Source organism: Vigna angularis, chromosome 5 (assembly GCF_016808095.1).
Source record: "Vigna angularis cultivar LongXiaoDou No.4 chromosome 5, ASM1680809v1, whole genome shotgun sequence".
NCBI lineage: Eukaryota > Viridiplantae > Streptophyta > Magnoliopsida > Fabales > Fabaceae > Vigna > Vigna angularis.
This window is the reverse complement of record NC_068974.1, coordinates 40781620-40799090: the sequence shown is the minus strand read 5'-3', so window position 1 is coordinate 40799090 and position 17471 is coordinate 40781620. Positions and strand designations below refer to the sequence as shown.

Genomic DNA, 17471 nt, shown 5'->3' with positions numbered 1-17471 from the left:
ACTCATCAGTAATCATTGTAATATTAACTCCGCATTAGCTTAACTGCTATCGAAACCGAACGAATGTAAACCTTAACAACTCATCAGTAATCATTGTAATATTAACTCCACATTAGCTTAACTGCTATCGAAACCGAACGATCGTAAAACGCTTTCTCATACATTAATCACTCGGTCCTATACCTCCAGTGTCCTATCAAAGTAAAATTATTAGTATTTATATTATTTGTTTATCTGAAATATAAAAATATTTATCAAGGTAAAAACAATAATTTTGTAGAAAAGTGTATATGAGAGCAATGGAATTTGCTTAGCTTCTCCAGCACATCTCTCTGACAATTTCTGTGTATATCATCACAGAAATTAAAGTACATTAAGTAGCATAAATTAAAGAGGAATAGTTGCAGTCAGACACCCATTTTAATAAAACCTCTTTATGCAGTGGGTATCATTATTTCTCCTTCCATCATTAACTTTTTCCATCTCTCCATCCAAGGCTAAAATAACAACCATTGCTGCAAACTGCACAATTTCTAACTCTACTATTCACTCATTCATGTATTCTTATTTACATATTTTTTATTAATGAGTAGTAGTTTTACCAAGAAAACTTATGCAGATTAATTACAGTGAGATGCTGCAACGATGCATGACGCGTCACTAACCTATGACAAACATTTTTCTTCCATGTTTGGTCCAGTGTCACTTAACCCCACCTCACAGCTCACATGGACCTAGATTCCATGCTTCACCCCTATAAAACTGCGTACTCAAATGGTAGAACTAGCTACATCTGTACCAGTACCATGCATGTCTTACAACTAATACTCCACCTCTGTTACTAAATTTATACTTTTTGTGTGTGTCGTTCTCTCCTTATATATTAACCAAGTTACAGACATGTATATAAAGTGGATGCAGCAGGGTATGTTTTTGCAGTGTGTGTTTTAAAGAAATGATTAGTGAAAATGGTCCAAAGTTGATAGAGAATTATATATGTTGTGAGGTTGCAATGATGGAGGGAATGGCAGTGTGGTGATATGAGTGAAGAATGTGGGGTGTTGTTTATGTTGGGAGGGTAGAAGAAGAAAAGATAATGAGAAGAAGTTGTGAAAATGTAACATATTTGAGAGGTGGGGTAGGCGTAGCTGTCTTCAACTTTAGGTTGATGGCTGAGCAGAGCAGAGCTTGTGAGAAGATAAGAAAAGAGAAGGGAGAATTGTACAGACCAAGCCAACCCATTACAGCGCACACCAACTGTTTGAAACTTTTCTTTTCTCTCTTCAATTTGCAAAGAACTCTTAACTCACACTACACATTCATCCTTCTCTTCTTCTTCACTACCTTTACGTTATGTTATAATTACAATTTGTAATTATATTAACCCACACCTCTCTGCACTTCTCTTTCAAATACATGACATAATCATTGATAATAGATAAAGATGAATGATTTTGGTGGATAGCAAATTATCGACATGAGACTTTTGTACAGTTAAAAGAGTTTCTCTTTTAGCAGTCAAGGCAGTATGACTCATTTGGTGGAATCAATTGCTGTAAGTTCTTTCATTTATATTCAATTTGTATAGATAAAAAAAGAACTTCGCTCTTCATTATGACTAAGTTTAATCACAGGCTTATTTATTTCCATCAAAATCAACCCAGTTTAAGATTAATTCAATAATTAATTTCCTAAACTCGATGAATTAGACTTTAATTCACAACTTTCATATACTCAGATCTGAAATTATAAAGATTAACTATTTTTTAGCATATAATTAAGTTGATAATATGTTATAATAAGGAGGTTGGAAGAAGTTATATGTTCGTAGGCAGCGTGGAACTTTAATTATGGAAGCCGACTTACTTTTATAACTTACCATAAAGTTAGTCAACAATTACGATTTTCTGAATGAAAGATAGTTGTACTTCTACTTATGTGTGCTAATCAAGTTTTTTCTATATTGATATTGTAATCAGATCAGAAACTCTTACGAAGCTAAGTGATGAAGTTTCTCAAATATTTGATTTTTGAAGAATTGTAAAGTAAAGAAAGTGAAAAAAAAAACACCAGAGATATTTGTCTAGTTGTAGAGTTGCGGTTGCCACGTGGTTGGTTTTGGTCCATGAGATGAGAATGTTATTGGACTCAAATGTGACGGTATTTTAAGGTCCAGCCCTCACATTTATGGACCCAAACTCAAACAATAGAGATGGGGACCCTTTAGTACTGATGTTAGATCGGTTTAACTTAAAAAAGATAAAAACCTAAAAAATGTAAATTAAAAAAAAAACATATATCTTTTATATATAAGTTACGTAAAAAAGTTATTTTCAATTTTTAAATATAGTGATTTGATATATAACTCTAATAAAATATTACTTTTAAAAATAAATTAATTCTTACGTTTATGAGTTGGTGCTACTTAGTCTCGAGAGGCCACAACGGCGCCGTTTGGTCGTGCGACGTCTCAGGCAAGTTTCTTACAGCATTTTCATTTCAATTTCAATTTCAGTCTTCCAATTTCAATTTCAGGAGATTCGGCTCGACTCATTACGGGAAGTGCGGACCAGATAGGCAAACTATGGAGCGTCCAAACTGGGCATCAATTGTACAGCTTCAATTTCGATTCTCCCGCCAGGTCCGTTGATTTCTCCGTCGGCGATAAGCTCGCCGTTATCACAGAACGCCCACTCAATGCTGTTGCAATGTCACCTCTTCTTGATCATGTATGTATTTTCACATTCAAACATTAGTTAACCTGCTGCTGTCATGTTCAAGTAAATTTCCCTCTGCTGTTTTTGATTGATTGGAAATCAGGGTCTTGTGATTTTAGGAAAGCTGGTTAGATGTATTTCTACGCTCTTTTCTCGGTTGAAATTTATTCCCCGTTCACCATAAACACATACTTGTGGCACTCTAATTCATAAAATGAAGGCTCTTCTAAAATATTTCATAATTGATTGCACTCCCTTAAACATCTGTCTGATTTGGTGTCGTTTCATGTTTTATTTGGTGTTATGCTACTTGTATGACATTCTGAATTCCATGCCCTGGTAGGTAGTAATTGGAGGTGGTCAGGAGGACGCATAAGCTGTTAAAACTACCGATCATCGTGCTGGAAAATTTGAGGCCAAATTTTTTTATAAGGTAAGTTTTTTGTTTTTTACTTTCCTATACTTTGTTGATTTCTGTAATGATATTGAATGTCTACTTATTTTGCTTTTTTTTGTTTTCATTTATTAGATTCTTCAAGAAGAAACTGGGGGTGTGAAAGGGCATTTTGGACCAATTAACGCATTGGCTTTTAATCCTGATGGAAAAAGGTATATCCACTGTTCTTCACCTCCTTTTTGTGTTGCATCGTGACATACTTCCTTACGAAGATACCTTCAGTTTATTTATTTGTTGGAGAACTCGAGGACCATGATTATGTTGTTTTACTTTGATGATAGAATGTGCTGTTTGTTTCACTTAACTGTTTGAAATCTCAGTATCTTGCCATGTGGTGTATTACCAGCACATTTGCTCGATTTGTATGATATAACCTTTCTGCAGGTAATATAGGATGTACCATAGAAATTTCAATATTTGGTTTATACAGATCAATATGTAGTAGTTATTGTCATATCATTAGATGCTGGAAGAATGCATAATTATACAGCATTAACTGGTTCTGATTTGGTCATTGATCTTGAACTAATGAAATTATTAATATTCACATGTTTGTTTACTTCTAGTATCATATTTGCCCTCTAAATTAAAAGGAAAATAAATTCATGGAACAATATATTTGTTTTCTGTATTATATATCTGTAATTGTCTTAGGATGAGTTTAAAGAGACAACTTCTGACGACGTATTCCCTCATATCTTTTTAGAGATTGATCAATGTAGTAAATTCTGTGACTATTGTAATTTCAAACAAAATGTTGCCAATGTATCTCGACATATATGTTTGATATTTGGTTGGCATTCTGTGTCGATATGTGATATATATATATATATATATATATATATATATATATATATATATATATATATATATATATATATATATATATATATATATATATATATATATATAACTGCTTCTTTTTTACTTCTTTAATGGGTCTTTATTTTTTTACTCCCATTATATGTTGAATAACTGTCGGGCTGCTTCTTTCTTACTTCTTTAATGGGTCTTTATTTTTTTCTCTTGTAGTTTTTCAAGTGGAGGTGAAGATGCTTATGTACGGTTGCACCACTTCGACTCAGATTATTTCAACATTAAATTATAGTGCTGGATGTTTTTGTGGTTAAAGTTAGATGGTTTCCAGAAGTTATCTCTTAATTTTACTCAATTTTTTTTAACGCTGCTCCCTGTATTGTTACAATCATGGAAGAAATTAATGAATGAAATTATGCATTTTTGGTTTATATTGTATTAACATTGTCGATTTTGGTTGGAGTGAAACTCATAATTAAGCATCGCACGTCAAACGATTTTGTTAAGATTTAAATTTTGGCCTATGGTTGGATTTAAACGTGATTCAATTTGCGCTACTTTCAAATAAGGGGTCTATGAATTTTTTTAAAACACATTGTTATGATACAGTGTATATCAATGTAAGGTTGGATAGGGATGACAACATCTAACCTCATAGAGAATGATACCATCAAGATACAAATAAAACTCCAACTACTCTTACAAGAAACACCGTAACTGAGTCAATTATTAAAGCAATAGCCTGAATAACTCATTAACCATCACCAAACAATTTACAAGCAAAAAAGAGTTATTTAAAAGCACCCTGTTCAATTCTTGCCTAGAAAAATTTAGAAGCAATGTAAGAGAAACTGGAGTAAAAGAAACTGATTTAATTCAAAGATATCATTCACTTATTCTGACTGGCTTCTACGGTGAGTTTATATTTTCCGTCAGTTCGTAAAATTTTGTATACTGACAAACGAGAACGATGGTCACTGCACTATGAAATGGTAAAAATAAGACATATCTAGCTTATGCGTTATGAAATGTATAATTGCATTAAGCTTAATATTCTAGGAGATGGTGAAGTCCCACATAGACTAAAACACTGAGATACAATACATGGAAGTTAACATAAATAGAGCTCTCAAATATGTTATAAAGCATCTTTGCGCTTGGGGCAATGACGCAGCTAGTGAGGTTCTAACCGAGGCGCGTCTATTGCTGGTTGAAAACTATTTCCAAACCCCCTCTTGGGCCTGGGTTCAGCCTAGGCCTTTGAGAATTTCTGGAAGGACACCCTTTGGGGTAAAGTCCTGCAATTTTAGTTTTAAATTTTGGAGTTTGGGTTTGTGGAAGGACTCTCCCTTCTGGGTATAGACCTGCAATTTTTGTTTTAGGTTCTGTAATTTTAGTTTCAATGCCATTAGTTTCAAATTTTGGAATATAGGGGACAGTTATTATTTTTGAATGAGACTTTTTAGCCTGAGATTTTTAGTTCAAAGTTTAGTTGAGTAAAGTATTGACAAGCATTTTGTTTTTGTCAATTGTCACTTCTTACTACATTAGTTAGGAAGTATAGTTTAAACATAGTTCTTACTACACTAGTTACGAAATATAGTTTAAATCGTACAGTCCATATCACTAAAGACTTCGAACCAAGCCTTGATTATCCATTAAGCCAAGTTATTAGTAATTAACAAAGTATTATGAAAATAAACTTTTAACATATTTTACTGTTCTACATCAGACACGTGATAGAACATCAATTCTCCCAATTGCATGGAAGATAATTGTAGATGTCCAAAAGATAAAACATTGAACAAATCTCAGAGATTGAAGCTTAAGATAAACATTGAACAAATCTCAGAGATTGAAGCTTAATATGTATCGTAGACTAAACAAAAAAGAAACTCTGGCAATTATGAAAACAGTGAAGCTGAAGAATAGGTTGACTAAGATGCATCTTCATGATAGAGGTGGAGCCCCAGTCCCAAGCGTGCACAAGCTCTCCTAAAAGCCATTGCTTCAGCTTTTTGTACAGGATCTCCATAATTTGTGTCGTCTAGTGAAGCAGTACCAGTTGATTCCCTAAATATCTAGACAGATAAAAGGGGTTTACTTTAGACAAAATGAACAATAAATAACAAGCAACTGAGTTTATCTGGTCACAGAATGACCATTAGCCACAATATGTCCAAAAACAGATACCAGAGACTAGAAAAAGAACAAAAAGTTTAAAACTTAAAATCAACAATGATGGACAAAGTTTGAAAAATATCGGTTGGAGGGCCTTTTTCTCAGCCACAACATAATGTTAATGTAGTGTCCATGACTGCAATTACATCTGCATTGAGCTGCAATTTCAAGCATTTTCAAACTCAATGAAACCTCCAGTTTTTTTAAAACCTTAGTGGTGGTAAATGAAGTCAAGAGAAAAGAAGTGATGCTAATTAACAGACCTTAAAATATAAATTTAGCTCTTGAGTAATAAAACATGTTCTACAGTTCTCTCGTGTCAGTTTCAGGTGCAAAAAAAAAAAAAGTGAAACAAACCCAACTAGGAACTAAAAAAAAATATCTAATCCAATGATACAATTTGCATACTAAACCAATTCAGTTATCAGAAAAGCTTGGCATATTCCAAATCCAATAATCAATACCAAATTTCATCAACAGGCTACAGAGATAAGGCCGTGGTCTGCTGCAAGACAGCAAAGACCCTTCAATTCTGGTGGGAAAAATTGGTGTTATGCACTGCTGGGCAACACATGACATCAGATATAGGTGGAACCTCTGTTACCGGCACTGCCCTATGGTGGCCCTTTCATCTAAGTGCTCTGTATCATTGGACCCACTATTGATGCTCAATTGTCCATAAGACTTTGTACATTCCACTCTGGGGAAAATCAGTTTTCAAAGATGTTCTTATTGTAATTAACTGAATCTCTTCTTGATAAATTGTTAATAAACAGGTTTACAAAATCCAAACCTGAAAACTAGCTCAACTGGTTCATGAGAACATGACTGGTTAAATTTGGTCGAACAAAGCTAAATTTGTAGAATGGTTCAGTTGGGTTTTCAAATCAGAATGAAAATGTGAGCCGACATACTTTAGCTTCAGAGACAAAATGTAATGTGTTTGGATTAGAGGAAAGAAACAAAAGAAATGGAAATAGGGAAGAAATAAGTTGAGGAAAAATAAATAAGTAACAAAAAAAACCATTTTAAGTTTAGTTAGTGGTTTAAAAGAGTAGAAATAGGTGAGAAAATATTTATATAAAGTTGAGTAGTTTGAGAAAAAAATAATATTTCCCTCTAGGGAACACACAAAAATCAATTCACTCCCCCTTCATATTTCTCCTTCTACACTGCCCAAAACACCATAAGGGGTTTGTTTGGTTGCTTTTAGTCATTGAAGTGTCTGTAAAAGAAATGCAGAGTACTGAATAATGAATTTCTTTGTGCAGTGTGAAGTGGTAAGTCGGTACCTCAGCATCAGTCCCATAAAGCGTAACTCGGTAAACGACGGAGACAGACTTTGAATCAGCTGAATAGGTGATATTCCGAACCTCACCAGACCACTCTAGCATTGGATATTGCATTAGGAAGATATCAAATTATTGAACCGCATAAAAGAAAGGGAAAAGGTTATAATATATAATACCAGGAACGTGTAAGTTCAAAATACGGTTGACAGTATGCCTGAAAAGAAAATGCAACAAAATGAATAAAGATGGGGATGAAGCGAAGAAAATAGAGATTAAGGTTAGGGTTAGGGTTCAGGAATAAAAGAAACCAGGGAATGTATCTGATGGGGAATCCATCTTTCTCATGGCGGGTTTTGACGAGAGAGTCAGGGACTTTCTTGTTGAGCTCTTTGAGTATTTCAGAGAGAGGTCTAGAGATTCCAGAACTCGGAGCTTCTTCTTCTTCTTCCATTTTTCCACTCTCTGATGCTGCTCTGTAGCTCAGCTTCGAACAGTGCTGATTCCATTGCCCAAACCTAAATGTTCTTCCTCTTCTGCTCAATTTTTCCAATTTCAGAAATGCCGATGCCATTTTCAAAACCTCTCACCACTCTTCAATCACTTATTGTACCCGAAAACATTTTCTGTAACTTTTTAACTCCTCCATTCACCAGTCACACTGTAATTTACTTTTTGGAATTAGCTATTTTGGAGTGAACTTGTTTTGGACTCCTACATTTGTTTTATTTTATATTTGTATTAAAAAATTAATGTAATTGTTATTTTTAAAAACTACATTTTTTAAATAATTATATTTAAGTGTTATATACAGTTAAAAAATATAATATTTAAATAAAAGTTTGATTCTAGAAAAAAATTATATAACTAATTAGGGGTATGAACAAGTTAATTAAAAATTAATAATTTTATTTTAATATTAATTTTTATGTTAAAATAGTGAACTGTAAAAGGAATAAATAATAATATCAATATCAATAATAGATTATATAAATAACAATCGAAAGATCGGTACAAAATAAGAAAACAAAATTATATATATAGTTAAAAATATAATATTTAAATAAAGAGTTTGATTATTGGAAAAAAATTATATAATTAATTACGGATATTTTTTTATGAACAAGTTAATTAAAAATAAATAATATTATTTTAATACTAATTTTTATATTAAAATAATGAAATATAAAAAGAACAAATAATAATGTCAATATCATAAATAGATTATATAAATAATAATGGAAATATTATAGTACAAAATTAAATATATATATATATATATATATATATATATATATATATATATATATATATATATATATATATATATATATATATATATCACTAATAATGTACTACTACTACTATTAATACTAATGTTAATTCAAATAATAATGTTAACAATATTACTAGTACTAATTCTAATAATAATATTCATATTATTATTGAAACAAATAATACTGATACTAGTAATAATAATATTAACAATAATAATAATATTATTATTAATAATAATAGTAATAATAATTATTATTATTATAATACCAATAATAAGAATAGACATACTACTATTAATAATAACAATAATAATAATCCTAATGTCACTGTTAGGACTAATGCTAATAATAATAATACTAATATTATTACTAATAATAATGATAATATTGATAATGATAATAATAATATTCATATTATAACTTTTGTTATTAATGTTAATATTAATTTAAACAATATTACTAATACTAATTTTAATACTAAAAAATATAACAATAAAAAAATATACTTTGACATAGATAAATTTTCTACATTTAATACTATCTCTTTTTACTTTTTATTTTCTTCTTTCTTAAAAAAAATACAAAAATTTATATTTTTATAATCATTTTACTATTTTACTATATGTATCAAATGAATATTAAAGTGTATTCTAATATCATTACTATATATCAATACTGTTTCGGTATAGTAGTTGAGACCCAGATGCGAATCTGATGAACGATGTCCTCTCTTTCCAGCAGTGTAGTTATTTTTACGTCTTCCTCTTGCACAGGACTCTTCAGGGAGAATGAAGTGGGTACCTGCGAAGGCACTCTGATGCTCAAGTCAGAAAAAGGGAATGATAGAACTTTTTTAGTTCGATAATGGATGAAATAATATTTTCTCCTTTCTCTCTCTATAATCATAAAAACGTACCTTTTTTCCTTATAGTTTTTCATATTTAACCTAACAGTAAGATAATCCGTTTACCTAAAAATCCGGTTGGTTGGAGAACTCAATTGCTTGGAAAACACAACCGCTTGGTCGTGATTGATATTGGGTTGGTTAGTTCCGTGATTTGCGATATCATGGCCAGATATTTCTAACCATTTATTCTTTAGTTTATCTGGATTAATTGATCCAGTCTGACTAAAGTTGACCGAACGTCTGTTGATTCTTGGGTTGACGTGACCCTATGAGCTGATGTTGACTGTTTGGTTTAACCAACAGACGTCGCTAAAAGACGATCGTTGGACGATTGATGTTAGGAGCGACAATGACGAGCATATGATACGACGATCATTCTGTCTAGCAGGTTGACGATCGTTCAAAAGTGATCATATGTGACTTGCTTATTCTTGGTGGTCGTCTGGGTTGCCAGTCGTTCGACTCAGATATCTTATCATACAAATACAATTAATATTAGTTATACTAATAATAATAATAATATATAGGTTTAATGTCTTCACAGATTCCTATTTTTGCAGATTCGTATCAATTGGGTAATGTATTCTAAAAGTTCTTAAGTGAGTCCCTATTTTGGTAAAATTGAGTCAATAATACCCTTGTCGTTAATTGCTGTAAACGGCGTTAATTTTTTTGCAATGTAGCAAGCTGAGATGTTCTTTGATTACGACGTGGCACAGTACGAGGTTATTACGTGAATATTTATATCATTTTAAGGTATTGAGTTTGGGGATTTTTTTTTGGGTTCTGTTTGCACCTGCTTGCTCCACGAAGGCGAATTTCCATGGATGTGCTTGCCTGAAAATGATGAGGAAGAAGCGACTCTGAACGGCAACCTCGCATTCAATCGCGATTGCATTTTCTCTGATTTTGGGTCTCTGTTTTTTCTCTAATGGTGGTGAAGCAGTGTCGCGCCACAAATTCTGATTTGCGTTTCAGGTTCGCTAGAGCCGCAATTGAGAAACCATGGTTGTGCCATTAGGTTTTCAATTTGGGTTTCTACAATGTTTCGGATTTGCAGGCTTGGCAAACGGAAAAACTCGCGATTGGCACTTTCACAGCGGCGCTTGGTGGCAATTTCTGGTATGCAAGTCCGCTGGCGATTTCTTGGTGGCGGCTTCAATGGAGTTGATGTGTGATTCACGTGGCTGCCATGGAGAAGATGATGGAGTAGATTCTCGCGCGAGAAGTAGATGGGCGATTCTGAGTTTTGTGGTTTGATCTTCTGCAGGTTGCTTGCGATTGACGAAGGAGAAGAGTAACAGAGAACTTGCGACGGCCATGGAGGTTTACGGTGAAGGTTGAGGGAACGATTGCCGGCGAGGATAGCGGTGGCAGCGCATAGTAGCTAGGGTTTGGAAATTAAGGTTTCTTTGGTGAAGACATGGATGACGTGGCAGGAGACGTGAGGTGGTATATTCTGGTTGGTTAATCTATGCCACGTCGTAATTAAAGAACACCTCAGCATGTCACATCGTAAGACAGTTAACGCGATACACATCCACATTAACGACAAGAGCATTATTGATTCAATTTTATCAAAATAGAGACCCAATTAAGAACTTTCAGAATATGAGAATCCAATTGATACGAATTCGCATAAATAAAGATATATGAAGACATTAAACCTAATATATAATAATAATAAAATAATAATAATAATAATAATAATAATAATAATATATAACAGTACTAATATTATTAATAATAAGAATAATAATAATAATATAATAATAATTATTATTATTATTAATACATCTCCAATCAATCTATTATTTAATGTGCAGGCCCCGCAATTATACTTTGTTTAGGAGATATACATACAGTAAGATAGTTGATATAGTAGAGAGTAACAAAAAGAAAATAAATCAATAAAACCTTCTAAACTCATGGAAGAAGAAATCTTTTAAATGCATATTTATACTCCATTCCACAAACACTTTCTTCCTGCCGATCAATTTAAATTATCCGTAATAAAAAAAAAACTTGTTTTTCTATTGTATCTTTTGGTTTTCATGATTTAAAACGAAAAATCTTTTGCAAACCTCACTTACACACGCTTTTAGATATTATATAGTTTAAAAAAATTACTTCAAAAATATTGGATAAAATTACATGTGAATACCTCAAATGAGAAGTAACACCCAATGAAACAGGTAACAACACAGATAATATGAAGAGAGATATATAAAGAAATGGTATAAAGATTATATATATTAGAAAAATAAGTGAAATTGTTAAGAGTGTATTATATTGGACTAGATGTTATGAGGTGAGTTTAAGAATAATTACGTGATATACTTTTATATTTATTTGATACATTGTATGAAAATAAAATGGTTATAAAAAAATAAACTTTTATATTTAAAAAAAATAGAAAATAAAAAGTAAAAGAGAATAATATCAAATAAATATAAAATAATTATATATGTGAAATATTCTAAGTTTTAAGTACTTGTTAGCATGAAGGGAAATCTAAGAGGTATGATATTGAACTTTGAGAATTTTGAAATGACTTTTGCTACATTTGATTTATATTTTATTTGGATAAATGCAGGGAGCATACATGAGGGAATTAAATGAGAGCCATTTGTTTGAGATTAACAGGATAACAATCATCCTGTGGTCCATTAACAGCTCTCCAAGCAAACACATAAATGGCAGATTCCGATGGGTGGAAGGCATCCCAAAACACGGTCTGCTTTCTGTTCAGACATGGAATTTCCAATGGCAGACATGATATCTGACCTCTGTTTCTTCCTACTCCACAGCAAGCTCTGTCCACAACATTAAACTCTGCAAAAAACAACATCATTCCATCTCCTCATAAATCAATCAATACATTATCCAATTAATATGTGTACAACATATAAATATTACTCACGGTATCTCGCAGGGTTGTTCAGGATATCGCCCAAGACATGGTAAGTGTTGGCGTATACAAAGATGGAATCAGGATGATCTCTGTTCAGTTGCTCCACCATCGATCTAAGCCCTACGTTGAAGAATCCAACCATCTGATTAACCAAGTCCATGCATCTTCCTGCTGGGGCTAAACCAATCGCTCGAATATTAGGGATGCAACCCAGTGGCCCAATTCCTGCTATGAAGAGCTTTCTTATCCCCATACTATGCAGTGCCTGCATACACCAATACATGCAACATTTTTCAATCAATGCCTTCATCCAAAACTAACCAAATTTACAACATGATACAAGTAATTAATTAAGCACTACTAGATGTAGGAGAGAAATTGGATTCAATTTACCAAAATTTGTCTCCCTAAATTGTTAACAAGAAGACTGCCGTACTGCTGGGCACTGTAATTATAACTGGAGTTATATAAGCCAGGAATGAGGTAGTTATTGATATAGTCATTGTTTCCGGTTACCACAACTGCTATAGACTTGGCCAAGAACTGACTTAGCGCAGCAGGATTCATCATTGTCCTGTACTGATTCAAAGTGCTCTCAAAGTTCTGGATTTGCCGGTTCATGGTAAACCGATCGCCCTGCATCAGCATCATCGTATAAGTGAAAATTTTAATTTGGATATTTATGGTGGTTATGTGATAAAGAAATTCTGTTTACATATATAATGTAGATGTAAGCAAGAGTAAAAGCAAGTGCGGTGAAGTACATAGTTTCTTCCTGACTCATCAAGAATACCGGAAGCACCCGATGCATAATTGACACCATTGAGTATTCTGGATCCAGTCGTGGAGGGATCTGCAAAAGGTGGAGGAGAAGGAACGCCCAGCATTTCTCCTGTGAAATTCATGAAGTTAAAGAGGGAAATGTATTGCACATCTTTTCAACCGAAACCCTACACGTCTCAGAAATTTCTTTTCGTGATTTTGTCAAACTTTTCTACAATAGTAGATTGCAGTTATAAGTGAACTTACCAATGAAATCAACGAGGGATCTGCCATTAGAGAATCTGCCAGTAGCACCACCGTTGAAGTCGATGCCGTAGGGGAAGAAATTTGCTCTTGCGATGGTGTTTAGGAAATTATTGTTGCCAACTTCAACCAATGAATCTCCAAAAACAAACAAAGCAGGTACCCTCTGCGAGTTTACATGTGCAATCTCATTCAAGCACAGAAGCAGAAGCAGCATTGCTGCTGCTGATGCTCTTGCATGTTTCCATTCTCCCATTTTCCTGAATACTGAACAAAAGATGGGTGAAAAGTGAAGGAAATGAAAGGATATTGAACAAAATATTTAAAGGCGTGGAAGCGGTGACGATGAATTGGTATTCATGAAGGTAGATTTACTGCAAAAAGACAAGCCAAGCCATTAGTGTGTGGTGGCGTGCCTTTACTCACGTTTTTGGTTGTTCTTGTTTGTAACCATTTCCATTAACCGTTTTATTCATGCTATCCATCATCAGCTAACGCGTTTCGATGAGAGTAACTGAAATCCTTCTTGGAAGAAAAGTAAGGACAGGAATTGCGCAGGGTGAGATTACTTTTTTATGCTTTCTTAACTCAGAAAACGTGTGAAATGATTCCGTTGTTGTTACTCGAGGGCGGTGAATACGTTAAAGTGGTGTGTAGCTGGCTGCATGGTTTTACCAGAATGCGATGGCGGGTAACGTGCGTGGGTTTTGTAGATTTATTATGATAAAGAACTACCAAATTAAATCCACCCTCCACTTAAAATGCTTAATCGATTATCAGAGAAATCATATATTATTGTTTTAAAAGAAGTTAAAAATGGTTTTTCTTTTCTAAAAAAATACTTATATTAATGTTAATTTAATGAAGATTAACTAAAAAATATATTAAAATGAATAAGTTAAATTTATTTAAATAGATGATAAGTTAAATAAATATTAAAAATAAATAAGTTAATGATAACTTAACAAATGCATTAAATATATATATTAAATAAAATAAATATTAAAAATAAATAAAGGTAGAAGTTAAAGTTATGTGTTATAAATTCAAGTGCATTAATTAAGAATAAATATAAACATAAATTAATTTTAATTTAATTATTTAAATTTAAAGATAATAAATTTTATTAAATTCATTTTATTTATTTACGTTCATAAATCTCCTTACCATTATTTATAAATATTTTTTCATATTTCCTTTATTTATATTCTTCTTCTCATCATTTTCATTCATACTTATTTTTTTCATCCACATTTATCTTTATTATCCACATTTATCTTTATTATGTACATTTGTCTACACCTATTTTCTTAATCTAATATTTTTTTTCATTTATATTTATTAATCATGAAAATATTGTATAAGATTCTTTAAGTTACTTTTATTACTGTCTATCAAACCGACACAAATTAAACTAATATTAAAAATAAATTTCATTTAGAATTGACTAAGCTATTTTTAATTTAAATTAATTTTAAAATCAAAGCACATTTGACAATTAATTGTTTTAATTAAAAAATTAATTTAAAGGTTTGTGATACAATAGTGTTGAAGCGTTAACTAGTCAACATTATCTAAAATCAACCTTTATAAGTTAAAATTAATGAATTAGTATCCATAATTTTAGAATTGAATACGTGTGTGACATAAATTTGACGTTAATAATTATTTAGTCTCAATTTTTACTTGTTAACATCAGGGTTAAATCCATATTTTCTTATAATGTAAAAAAAGGTTTAAAAGGTGAAAACGAAAAACCTGAACTTTTCTTTTCAAACTTTAATCTCATCTTATAAATTCTATCCAATTTTATTACCCTTCCACTAAACTTTTTATTCTTAAAATAAATTCATATATCTCGTTAATTAACATCTTACGTTTAAATGGAAAATAATGATAGGATTTTATGTAAGAAAGTTTTGATGGAAAGTAAATATATTCAGTTGAAAAGATATTTAATTAGCTTACAGAAAATATAATTTATAAAATCACAAATAGTTCAATTTAACAAGAAAAAAACTTGATTAACTTATAAATAAATAAATAATTAAGAAAGAATAATAAAATATGTCTCTAAGTCCTATAAATCACAAAAGAAACTTTTCCAAGGATTACTTCTCTTATAACAAACGGGATATGAAATTCAAATTCAAATGTTAGCTAAGGTGTAATGGACTACAATTCAATCAATGTAGTAATTAAAATAACAAATGAAATAATATTATATATATATATATATATATATATATATATATATATATATATATATATATATATATATGCACCTTTAATTTTTTTCAAAAAATGTCTTTTTTAATTTTAGTAAATATTCTTTTTTAATTTTTTCTCTTTCTTATTAAAGTAACTCTGCATCCTTTTAACCCTACGTCCCTTTAACAAAAATGTTTAAAACTTTGTTTTTTATTTATAATTTAATAACTATTTAATTTAATTGAAATATATAATATCATTTAATATTTTTTATATTTTAATAATTTTTAAAACATAATTTATATTATCATAATAGTTATATTAAAAAATTAAAATTAAAATAATTAAATAAAAGTAATAAAAATAAAAATAAAAAAGCAAAAATAATAACATAAAATCTGATTTAATATATATTAAATTATATTAAAATATTAAGAAGGGAAAACATGGGCTAAGTTAGTCCAATTGTATGTCTACATGTGGGGAGTGAGAGAGATATTTTGCTTTCTGCACCAAATCATTACTAACTATACCTATATTGAAAAAAACTAAAGTATTATCTTAATATGTATCATATGATCACTCTTACGGTTGCTAGAGTAACTGATGTACCATTGATGGAAATGCAACATTGGAAAAAGAAGAGAGAAAGCATACATCATAGGAAAAAACTTCAGAAATTGTTTGGGTTGAAGTCCCTTACTTAAAGCACTCCAAGTTGTTTTGAATATCGGATAAACTCTTCAGTGATTTTCCATCTTTCAAGTTATGTTACTCATTTTCCCTCCTTGTTCAAACTGTGTGGGAGAGTACCTATCAAAGGCACACTCAAGACATTAATGTAATTGAACGGTTGTCATAATAAGTGATACATATATTGTGTATAATAATCTAAAGTCATACCTGAGACCTTTATTTATACTATATGTAATAAGTTTTTACCTTTCGCGGACCTAATGACAATCTAATAACACCTTAATTTGCATTAGGGACTTACTGAATCATTATCGTAGATAATTTTACCATATTGTTAGGTCATATTTGGCACGACCTAGACTTGGGTGGGCTCAGAAGGACGGTTTGGGTGGAAGGCCTAGAAATATGGTCTAGATGAATGAATGGTCTGGGTGAATGAACGACCTAAGAGAAATGACCATAATGATCGACCTAAAATAACTTAAGTGAACGGCTTGACGTTCGACTTGGATGCAGACCATAGTATAAAAATATATTTTATGTATTGCTAAAAGTTATTTTAAAAAATAAATAATCAAAATTTATTTCTATAAAAGAAAATAATTATTTCTAAAATTAGGAGAATTCTTATGTAAGATGTTGTTATCAGATTTGATAACGTTGTTTTTGAGAAGTGATAGTGTGTGATCGGACTAGAAGAATCCTTATGTACTGAAAATTGAGAAATGAGGAGAAATTTATTTTCAGAAAACACTCAAGTCAGTAGGAAATATATTATTAAAAATACATTTAATAATTGCTTAAAATATAATAAAATTGTGATTGATGACTGTAATAATATACCTTTAATAGGTCGCATGATTTATTTGCCCAAGATATATACATAAAAAAAGGACAATAAATTAACATTTTCTTAGTATGACCATTCCAACTTTGCACTGCAACACAATTGACTCTATCATATTTATTCAGTTTCAGAC

General features: G+C 31.2%; 2 protein-coding genes, 1 non-coding gene and 1 pseudogene across 3 annotated transcripts; 2 read left to right on the top strand and 2 right to left on the bottom strand.

The window, feature by feature from the left end:
* Positions 1 to 2200: 2200 nt before the first annotated feature.
* On the top strand, positions 2201 to 4425 carry LOC108340024 (eukaryotic translation initiation factor 3 subunit I-like; annotated as a pseudogene).
* Positions 4426 to 5137: 712 nt separating this feature from the next.
* On the top strand, positions 5138 to 5282 carry LOC128197308 (U4 spliceosomal RNA). The gene has a single exon (XR_008249695.1). It is a non-coding gene; the product is annotated as a U4 spliceosomal RNA (small nuclear RNA).
* A 395-nt stretch (positions 5283 to 5677) lies between these two features.
* LOC108339661 (DNA repair RAD52-like protein 1, mitochondrial) lies at positions 5678 to 8141 on the bottom strand. Its single transcript, XM_017576843.2, has 4 exons — positions 7772 to 8141; positions 7640 to 7677; positions 7464 to 7558; positions 5678 to 6071 (listed from the first exon to the last, which is right to left on the bottom strand). Exons 1-4 carry the CDS (start codon positions 8032 to 8034, stop codon positions 5928 to 5930), a joined length of 540 nt encoding a protein of 179 aa, XP_017432332.1. The 5' UTR covers positions 8035 to 8141; the 3' UTR covers positions 5678 to 5927.
* Positions 8142 to 12147: 4006 nt separating this feature from the next.
* On the bottom strand, positions 12148 to 13910 carry LOC108339729 (GDSL esterase/lipase At1g71250). Its single transcript, XM_017576928.2, has 5 exons — positions 13588 to 13910; positions 13323 to 13450; positions 12952 to 13194; positions 12568 to 12823; positions 12148 to 12479 (listed from the first exon to the last, which is right to left on the bottom strand). Exons 1-5 carry the CDS (start codon positions 13838 to 13840, stop codon positions 12259 to 12261), a joined length of 1101 nt encoding a protein of 366 aa, XP_017432417.1. The 5' UTR covers positions 13841 to 13910; the 3' UTR covers positions 12148 to 12258.
* Positions 13911 to 17471: the final 3561 nt, after the last annotated feature.